The sequence below is a fragment of the Cupressus sempervirens genome, chromosome 8, assembly GCF_028749045.1.
Source record: "Cupressus sempervirens isolate cs-2001-9-10 chromosome 8, ASM2874904v1, whole genome shotgun sequence".
Lineage (NCBI taxonomy): Eukaryota > Viridiplantae > Streptophyta > Pinopsida > Cupressales > Cupressaceae > Cupressus > Cupressus sempervirens.
Genome location: NC_143125.1, coordinates 43337445 through 43348876, shown reverse-complemented (window position 1 = coordinate 43348876; position 11432 = coordinate 43337445). Strand labels below are relative to the sequence as shown.

The window sequence follows — 11432 nt, the reverse complement described above, 5'->3', positions numbered from 1 at the left end:
CATTTCTTGTTTTGAATACAACAAACATAATACTCTGATTATATTTGCTTACAATGTATAGCCAAATCTATTACAAAGAACCAAAATATCCCTCTAATGCATGAATGAAAAATGCAGAAAATTGAACGCTCTCCCCTCTGCTCCAGCTTTCCGACTGTATGCAGAAAAAGCAGAACATGGATAGTGAAGAATTGACACCAAGCGTGATTGTCTCTGCAATCTCCCTTCATACCAACAATTTTCTGACCTCCTATATGCAATACAATAAAATATCTAAACTAAAATGCCCTCTCTTCTACTCCAACTCTCTGACTATGTGCAGCCAAGAAGAAGCCCCGTCAATTCCCAAAAGATCTACCATAAATAATTTCTCAAGTGATTCATGACCATTTGGTTCCTCTGCCTCTTCGGTTATTAAAATTTAATCATGACTAGCTCTTCATTCCCTGAGCATGCCACATCTCACTTTGAGATTTCAAAGGCTTTCAAAAAATATGAATCACCATATGATGTGTCAACTCTTGTTAATTAGCTCTGATGTAAAATGTATGATATCGACATCTGCCCAATTCAATCCCTCTTTAACTTCATCAAGACGTGTGCCTATATTGTCTACTTCAATGTCTTCACTCAAATTGTTGAAGTTTCAGGCCAATTGAACTACTTGCTCTCCAACTGCATGTCCTTGTTCTAGCCAAGTTCCAAATTGAGCCACCATTGAGCATATCATAAGCAAGCTCATAGAGTTTGTCTGGTTTGGTGTCGAGTAAAAAGTGAACATTCCAAGCTTGAGGAGAGAATAGTATGTGCGGATGGACATATATATCAGTGGGACAAATGCAGTAACCTGCGCTAGCATCTCTTGCTTTCCTATAGCTTTGATGAGGATAGAAAATAGGGAAAGATCAACCCCAGATAGTTGGCACTATAGCCTTTCACAATCTTGATAACACATTTTAAAACTGAAGGAGCTCTTGGCCCAATTTCAAGGTCATGCCATGGATGTGCTGCAACGGATCACCTAGTTATTGATGAAAGGATGCACTCATTCAAATCAACTTGAAGAATCTAGAGCTTGAAACCCCATCTCCATTTGAAGGAGACGAAATTGCACAGGTTGTTTTTTTTTTTTTTAATCCCAAATGCGTGAGGAGAGTTCTCAACGTGATCCCCATGAAGAACTTCCCTCAATTTTTAGCACTGTTGACAATCTCCTTTGGCTCCAAATAATAGTAATCATAAAAGGCACACATAGAGGCAGAGTAAGCTGCTGTTGATAACATTATTGCTTCTGTGCTGTATTGGCCAGTATCATCAGACATCTAGTGATCATTCCACCAAGAAATGAGCTCGATAATGCAAAAAGGTTGAATGAGTAGAAATATCCCTGCACTAAATCGCAATAAAAAATTCTTTCTATCCCTAAACAATCATGGCCACCTTGACAACCTTTCAAGTCTCAAATCCCAAATTTGAATTGCAATATAATGGAGCAAGATGGTAGTGATTTGCAGCTCCCTCATCTGTTTTCAATTTCCCGTAACTAATTCACCTTTCAATCCAATTTGATATCTCCAGGTTTCCGATGACAGATCTATTTCCCCGTGTCTCAAGCCCATCAATTTAACCTCAGTGAGTCCTGCACCTTGTAGATCATAAAATGACCCATAGTTTTGCAATCCAACAGTCGCACTTAGAAGTTGAATGTAATTCCTTCCCCTCCTCAATGAAATAAGTTGATGCAACGTGATATTCCAAGCATCATAACCCCCCAAATCACCTCCTTTATACTTTCCATTGACAAAAACGTGCAAATCATGTCCCCAAGACACTATATGAAGAGCTTGCTGAGCACCACGCTTGTGAGAAGCTACCTCTTCATCAACATCAATACTTCCCCAATAACAATTTGATTGGTGTTGGATGATCATGTCGCTTGCCAAACTTGTATAGAAAGATTGTTTGAGCAACTAGAATTGTTAGTCTATAATCTTGATTCTCCATATGCCAAATTTATAGACGCATTTGCATCACAACTAACTGAATGTGTAATATATGGATACTCGTGGACAAGAGGAACATAATAACTACAACCTTCTTTTGTCATATTTGGTGCCATTGACTTGGGTATATTTGTAGTTGAAGATATTGCCTCATATATGAGTGATTGATCTTGCCATACACATTCTCTTCAATGATATCGAGGCATGAGAGAAGTTCAGTAGCATCTTTGTTGAATGATACTTTCCAACTTGCTCTTCCTCTTATAATCCTGAATATTTATCAAACAGATCACATACATTGTCCATGATTCACCAAAATTGGTTGTGAATAGTTCTCCAGGTGGCATCAGTATTATGGCTAAAGTTTCTGAAACTTGTTTGTGCCCTATACAAATATATTGCAAATTCGATCAATTGTATATATACTTAATCACAGATTGTGGGGATGTAGTCGTGCCTTCATACTAATTTTTCCAATGTCACCATATCTCTATGAAACCGTCATTATGAGCAACATATAGCAGAGTTATCCCTTATGAGAGGTTGAAACATTCAAATTTGTTTGCATCAGTCTGATATATTAAAGTTATCTATTTGGCGCACAATCTACATAGATTTCCACCACAACATTCTATTGGAGGCCCATAACATGCCACAATATCTACTACAGTAATAGGAGAAACATGTGGGATAATCAATAATGAAGTCATGACTTCAAATCACATCACCCTTGCATACTAGGAGAGTATCCTTGAGTTGTCCTTTCTCATTGTTAACACCTGGACATATAATGTGACTGTCGAGCTGCTAGCATTATCGTACCTTCTTAAAGTGATTACTTCAATCAAAGAGCCTTCAAAGAATTGCATCCATAGTCTTGTATTAATAACAAGACTTCTTTCCAAAGTTCTATTGTTTGGACCTTGCTCAAAACTATAAACAATCTAAGATGTGATTCAATCTGTGACTGTCTATACTCTATTGCTGAGAGCCATGTTGGCACATATGCATTCATTTAGTATAAGAAAGGTTTCAACAATTGAATACACAAGGAATAAAATTTGAAACTTCCAAAACCAATTCTGTCAATGTGTTATCCATATGTAAACTTTCTGAATGCTTGAAAATCATAATCCCCAACCATTCTTTTGTTGAAAAGATCATTAATTGAAAGATCATAATCTTTGCCAGATTGTGGGCTACAACCTACCCAATTAATGAGACCTTCAAAACATCCCACCCAGCTTAAAACAAGATGGCAAATGAAGGGAAACTTGGCAAAGATCACCTACCTATAAAGACTTAGACCTAGACCCTAGACTGACTTGATGACTATATGACTCAATAAAAAAATGGGTGACTTAAAGTCAGGCTACAGATTATTATTATATTTGTATTATAACGAGGCCATCCATAGCTCCTTCGGGTTGCCAGAACACATAGAATATCTTATTACAAAAAATGAGTAATATACGTTCGTTGGATGAATTTTTTGTAAGTTTCATATTTGCTTTGAAATAGATGAATTTAATTGAAGTTTCATGTTGCTCTCGAATACATGCTCTTCTAGAAATTAATAGACAATGAATTAAAGATCTAAAGATGGTTAGATGCACGAAAATTGTCTCAAATTTTGTTTTAGCTTAAAGCCTTGAGAGAATTTTTATGGGAAGATAGATGATTTTCCACCAAAATCACTACTCTAGTTTTAAATCCAGTCAGATGGATCATAGAAAGTTTTTTCCAGAAACAATTGTTGACGACTTGGCATAAATGACGCTAAACAAATAATGAAAATTAGATGCAAGAAAGATGTCTAAGAATTTTTTTTTTTTTTGCTTAAAGCCTTGAGCACATTTTTATGGAAAAAATGATGATTTTATGCTAAAATCGCTACTCACGTTTTAAATTCAATCAAATGGATTGTAGAAAGTTTTCTCAGAAATAAATAACAAATAATGAAAATTAGATGTCTAAGAATTTATTTTGGCTTAAAGCCTGAGGGAAATTCCTATGGGAAGAATGACAATTTTCCACCAAAATCGCCACTCCATTTTAAAATTCAGTCAAATGGATTGTAGAAAGTTTTCTCAGAAATAAATGTTGTTGACTTACACATAAATGATGTTAAAGACAAGCTTTGAAATTTAAATTTAAAATTATTTCTTTAACGGAGGCTAAAATGAGGTCTACAATATCAGTTTTGCTACTAATGTATTTGGTAATGCTCCACTAAATATTCATTTGCTCATCTAATTCATAAGCCCTTAAAGGAACCTTCCTATTCTATAAAATGCATCCCTTATTCTACGTCTCTTCTGGAGGTGATGTTGGACTGCATTTCTTATTCTGAGAAGTTGAAACTTATTTAAAGATTTAATTTCTCATGTCCTTCTCTTTAGAAGCACTGCACTCATGGATATTTGAGCAGTAGACCCCGCTTGTTTAAGATAAAGTGGGTATTTATCCTTATGGTTTGGTTTCTTTGTGATTTGATTCATTGTTATGCATGTGGTTTCTCTAGAGGTTGGTGACTTGCATTAGAGACTTAATCAAGATTACAAAGGGAATTTGTTCAAGTGTGGATGTTGTTTTGTAACTAAACATTTTGCCTCTTCTTGTTGTCACAATTCTAGGATTTACTCCTCTACTACCTACTTAAAGGATGTTGAATAATGTCATTTGACACTTATCCTTGGGTTTCACAATCTAGATCAAATTCTTTTAATTTGAATACTACTCCCCACTCTTTGAATACTACTCTTACTTTGGTAGCTTGTAGCTCCTGTCTCTTTAGTTGGCATTGGTTTCCTTATATTGATCATTTCTCTTAGTGTTCCCCTTGCACCAAATTGATTGGTTTGTACTCTACTAGCTCATTCAAATTCTCTTTAGAGTAGTATTATTATCTTATCCATTCTTGTGGACTTCCTCTCTCCAAATTGTTAGGTCCCTCTTCTAGGCACGACAACTCACTTGTCCAATTAGTGCATTGCTTTTAATGGGCTTGTTGGCTCCAACTCCTCTCAACTAGAGAAAGGTATTATGACTTGGATAACTGTTCATTGAAAGAATAAGTGTCTCTCTTTTGACCCATAAATCCTTAGATTGTTTAATTAGGGCCACTCCATAGTCTTAACTTTGATGTTCATTAGATAGTAACTTTTAGATTTAATCATATTTGTGGCATTTCTCTTTGGTTACCTAATTTTCTATTCCATCTTACAACAACTTATTGTTCCAATTGTTAAAGTGTAATCTACAATGGGTTTGGGCCCTTCCCCATTTACTTTAACAAAAAAAAATGCTCAATCTAAATGATCATTAGCTGTCTCAACAACTACAAATCATTGTGACATTGATTGTTGTTTGTTATATAGCATGTGAGACTAAGATATGTTTAAAAAAATGTATGTCTCAATACCTCCATGAAGGTTTTAGATGTGGTACCATTGAACCCATCTATTGCTTGTTTTTTTTAAATTTCTAGTGTTTGTACAGAATCAAGACAATAAGCCTTGTACTTTGAAAAAATACCTAGTGAACATAACTTCTGTAGTTTAGTTATTATCTCCAATCTTAGTTCATTGTCAATTGTGGGTATTGTTATATTTGATTTCTTTTAAACTTGTCAAAATATAGTGGTGTTTTAGTAACTGTTAACATCTCTCCATCAATTTATAGATCAATATTAACTTCTTCATGCTTAATTTATAGTTAATTGTCTATCACCTAATCCCAACCTCTTTCCTCTGTCCTCCATAATAATACAACTATCATGCATATGGTGGGAGCTATGATGCTACATGTTGCTTGTTACATTTAGCCTATGCCTTAGCACTTTTATTTTATGGTTCTTTTTATTATTTTATTTTATTTTTGCAAAATATTATAAAGAATATTCTTTGGAATATTATAATGGTCTATAACATGAGATGGGATTATTTCTGCTCTCCATACAAAATCTAGAGAGTCAAATACACTCTCCCAACACTTTTTTTTTTCTCATGGGTGTTTGTGATATCTCTTCCACTTATTTTAATTTCCATTGATTAATATATTAGGATCATGAGTTCCCATTTAAATACTTGAGCCTAGATTAGGATAAGATTTTGTATAGTGAAATTTGTATAAAGCATTAACTTGAATACTTATTTGATTACATTATACTCATTGATCTATACTACATTTTTCACAATGAGACAACTAAATCTTATATTAAGATATGAACCTTCATGAAATCAACTTGTTCATTTATTCACTAATAATATACTTGCATCTTAAACTAACTTTATTCCAGAATCTTGTATAAAAAAATGGATGAAATTCAACATATATTTAATTTCTTCCATAAATACAATCAATTATCTAGTTAGAATGGTTCCTTCCTACATTTCAACTATATATTCAATACTATTCAACTCTTCATTTCATTACATATAAATTCTCATTACTAAAACTACGATATAATTACATCACAAAATCTCAATGAACTCATGCATCACAATGATTAGAAACAAGGTGGAGACCTCTCTATTACAATGAAGTACATAAATGACAAAAAAAAAAAAAAATTCTAACATCAATATGGTAATGGCACAAATTTTCTTTGCAAAGACAACTATCTACAAATTCTCAAACTTTACTCTACAAATTTACAACAATGTACAATGGGAAGTAAATCCCTTTTCACATTACATCATCACAACAATGGAAACTTAATATCATATCATATTTTGAGATGGCATGAAAGAGATTAATCTCCTCACAACTACTTGGTATTTCAACATTGTCCAAGGGTGAAACCGTAATCCTCTTCAAAGGTTTCATACTTTCAAAACTTGGAACCATGGAGGCTCACCTCCCAACCTAAGCTTCTATGAAGCCACCCACCGAGCAGGGGAAACAAGATCCAAACTAGGTTTCATTCCAATCTTACAAATGTATGAATATCACATTACAACACTTAACAATCCCATCTAAGGTATTTCACAAAGGTTCACCAATGGAACCTTGAACATAGGGTGAAGGTGTGCTTTTCAAATCAGGTTTTCCATATCATATCATATCTACCATAAACTACTTCCATGCCCTTTCAGGGCTTCACAAATAATAAAAATATCATGCTCTTGTGGGGCTTCCCAAATCAACAAAATATGATACCCTTTTAGGGCTTCATAAACATCCTCCACCACACACTACCAACAACTTTATCTTCCTTGAAACCCATACTTCATTTACTTCCTTTCTTCACCATTTTTCCTTTATCATCCCCAAAGTAGATTATGAATAAAATTGACATACAATGGAGCCCATACTCCAAGGTCCTCAACTATGCAAGCCCAACTATGCCCTTCACCCTGGAATTCTCTTCCCTTCCCACAATGGTGAGTGAAGCCCTCACACCCATGATCACATTCTCATTCCAATCCAAACAAGAAAACAAAACCAAGAAGAAAAACAAGAAATCTTCAAGAACACAACACATTCTCACAATGCCACAACACAATATCAAAATCCATAATGCAACAAGAACACAACACATTCTCACAATGCCACAATACAATATCAAAATCCATAATGCATGACTCCCACTACAATGCATACTCCATTGACACATTTGTCATACTTGAAGACCTACTTTATAATATTCAAGAATGAGAATGAAGCATAGTTTGAAACACCAACCTTGGTCCAAGCTAGGGTAATGATAGTTATAGTAGAGCTCTCTTTTTCCTTCCAAAATCTAATCGTCTCTAAACTTAGAGAGTGGGTGAACAACCCACTATTTGGTCACCCCTCCACTAAAAGACTCTCTAATAACCCTTTTTTAGTAGGAACATCAAGCCTCCCCTTTCTTACATTGTTGCTCCCACAAAATAAGAAAGTTGACCAAGTGGGATTGTGAGGGTACTCTCATGGGGAAACTCAAAATTTCAAATTGGTTCAAGAGGGCTTGGTTTAAGGGGTCCCCTAATTTAGGTAATCACTAAAATAGTTGAATTTAGGCCCCTAACCTATTATAATACCATTAGGGTGGCTTTTTATCAATAAAATGACACTCTAGGATCCCATTTAGGCCCCCTAAAATCACTAACAAGTTTGAATTAGAAAATCAACATGATGGTGACCCATCCTAACACTCTCTCCTAAGTGGGTGTTGTATCACCTAATTTAGTGTTATAATATGAATACTAACTATTAAATTGAAGCATTAACAAAACCAAACAAACAAACACTTAAGATAGGACCGATTGCTATTACCACAAAAGTAAGCAAACTAAGAATGTTAGGCTCCTAATGGTATAACATCATGATGCAATGAATTTGTCTTTGATTTAAGATGTATATGCTCACAAGATATGGTCAAGCTTTAGATGGATGGATGGAATGAGTGAAGAAAGGTTTCAACAATGGATTCATGGAGTGATTCCAACATTATAATAATATTTTGGTAGTTTATGAGCTCTCAAAATAGCATCATAACTTTGCATGGAAGGTGAATTGTTTTAGTGAAGGGAGAGGGTTCAATTTATAGGCCAAGGATTGGAGGAATGGATGGTCAAGATGCCAAGATGATGAGATGCTGAGGGAGGGTCAAGATGCACTCAAAAGGGAGCACATGGATTGTGCTTGTTTAGCACCAATGGGGAGGTGACACTTGTCACAAGGAGGATGAGTGTGAGGATAGGATATGGGTTGGTGAAGGGCTTAATGAGAGTGGTTGATTATGTAACAGTCCTGAATGAGGATGGGAGAGGTGTAAGAGATGTGTAAGGGTCATTTATGTTGGAGGGGGTGAGGAGAAGATATTTGTTGACTATAGCTTGGGTTAGCAAGTCTTAACCCATGTTTATGATTGTGCACATGATTAGAAGGGGGATTAGGATTAGCTTAGAAGGGGAGTTAGGGGGTAAGTGATTTAGCTTTTATGAGATGGTTTAATTAGGGGGTTAAGTGAGGTTAGTATGGGCGAATGGGTTGGATTAGGGGTTAGGATAGGGTTTATGAAGGCTTTTACGATTTTAAATATTTTATTAAATGTTTTATTCAATAAAATGGGAGTATGGAATTAAATTAAATATATTTAATGATTTATTCAATTTAATAGAGGAAGAAGGATTTAATTGATAAATTGATTTTGGGTGATCATTTGATTTTATCAATTAGACTATGGTTAATTAAATTAATTAATTAACTAGAGGATGACGATTAATTAATTAAATAGTAAATATTTAATCAATAATGTTCTAGGAGAAAACTAAATATGATTATTTATTGATGTAATCAGATTTAGGTGTCTACATTTTGCCCCTCTTTGACATAGTGTTGAAACAACATTATTTCAAAGAAGTTCGAATAAAATGACATGAAGAAGAATTTTTTGAAGCAACATGGTTGCCCCAATTTTGAGTAGAAAGAGAGACTAGACTATGTGATGCCCCCTCAAGAAGGCGGCAAGGAAACAAAATGAGGCACGATGACTTCTTGAAGAGTTGCAACAAGCTGGAAAGGGCTTGAAAGACACAAAAGAGAGAAAAATAGATAAAAAGAGATAAAAAGAGGGTAAAAAAGAAAGGCGGGGAGGGGGGGGGAACCAAATTCCTGGATGATCCATAGGGGTAGCTAGGGCACTTGGGGGAACTATAAGTGGCTAGAAGGGAGCTAGAAGGGGTCATTTTCATTCAGATTAAGGAGGATATATTGTTGGCAAGAGCTCTACATTAGACATTACAATGGTGGGTATTGGGAAATCGGATCACTGAGCAGACATAGTGCGACGAGTACGATATGGGGGACACCTGATCGATCGATAGGGTCTAAAACCTCTCCATGATTTTATTTTTTATATTTTTTATTGCATTCCCACCAAAGAGAAAATGTGATCCCATGAACACGGGTCCGATGGGAACGTGAGTGGGATCGACGAGATTGCAATCCTACGAAAGTAGCTTAAATGACTAGGATTTTGCTGTTCTCATTTAGTTTTGGTGGCATCACATTCCCAGGGTGAGATTTGATGCAAGATTGAGGGTAAATTGGCAAGATCATGCTCTCACAAAAGGGAACATGATTGAGTTTGTGGGGATGCTATCCCGCCATCAGAGAGGTCAAAGAGAGGATGGGGTTGGGTTAATCAGGGTGGGAAAATGGAAAAATGTGATCCCACAGGACCAAGGGTCCGCGGGTTCACTAGTTTTAGCTAGCACGGGAATGTGCAGACAGGGACATGATCAAAAGGTCAAATTTTTGGACAAGTCAAAGGCATGATCCTACTAAAAGGTAAATCCGTGGGAATGTCAAATTTTGAGTGTGCAGGTTTACAGTCGCAAGAACGCAAGTCAAACTAGGAGAGGGTTGAGTCAAAGGTGCAATCCTGCTAGGAAATACACCGTTAGGAACACAATTCCCACAGCTACAGGACTGTGGGTCAAATGGGTAGAATAGGAAAAAGTCAACATTGTGATCCTGTTGGAAGATAAACCTATGGGAATGCAAGGGTCGAGCTTCATAGGAACGCATTCTCGTAGGAACGTGGGTTGGTGCAAAAAAACACAAAAAAAGTTGGGGTTAGTAAAGTAAGGAGTTGAGAATTATAATTTGTCATAGAAAACTGACATTTGGATTGTTTTTGTGGTGTGCAATGGTCCTTGGATAATTTAGTATCAAGGGAGCAGTGAGCAGTGGTGCTGTGCATAGGAGAGATGTTGATGCCTACAGAATGGGCATAGATCGAGGCTATCAAACTAGGCTACCTGGAAAGGTTGCCCCATACCCGCACTTACATGGTGATGGTCACAGCCCTATGTGAGCAATGACACAATGAGACAACAACCTTCCATCTTTCGACTAGGGAGATGAAAATGACATTAGAGGATGTGTATCGCATTTTTAGACTACTGGTATAGGGGATGCCAGTGATGGCGACCAGGGAGATGACAGTGGAGGTGGTTGTACAGGGATTGGTGGGATGCAAAGTTGAGTTCAAGATCTAACAAGGACAATTGTCCCTAGATGAGCATCTTGATCACGTAGCACCGAAGAGGCAAATTTACTTTTATGTGCTGGGGCTAGTTTCAAGGTACATTGCCCCAAATACAGGTGAGATAGGGGTCGCTGATTCCAGTGGTGATGAGGATAGTAGATGTGGGACTCCTAGTTGTGTGGGGTTTGTTGATGTTGGTTGAGTTGTACAGGGACTTACAACAGATAGTGTACTAGGGTGGTGGTTGATAGGGGAGGAGTATTGGTTTTCTAACTCTCCTACAGGTGTCAGCTTGGGAGCATATTGTAGTACTCAGACCACTAGGGTGTAGAGAGAGGAAAGTAGAGGAGCCAATGGTGTACAACTAGGCCAAGCCACTAACATATCACCACATAGATTCAATGGACTACTGGAGAGTCTATATTGATGAGATAATGACAGTG

At 36.4% G+C, this 11432-nt stretch overlaps 1 protein-coding gene across 1 annotated transcript; it reads right to left on the bottom strand.

Moving 5' to 3' along the window:
* Positions 1–1529: 1529 nt before the first annotated feature.
* LOC149541500 (beta-galactosidase 10-like) lies at positions 1530–1931 on the bottom strand. Its single transcript, XM_089795620.1, has one exon. It carries the CDS (start codon positions 1929–1931, stop codon positions 1530–1532), a length of 402 nt encoding a protein of 133 aa, XP_089651746.1.
* Between the last annotated feature and the right edge of the window lie 9501 nt (positions 1932–11432).

Coding starts and splice junctions, on each gene's coding strand:
- LOC149541500 (XM_089795620.1), bottom strand. CDS start 1,931: ATGATCATCCAACACCAATCAAATTGTTATTGGGGAAGTATTGATGTT.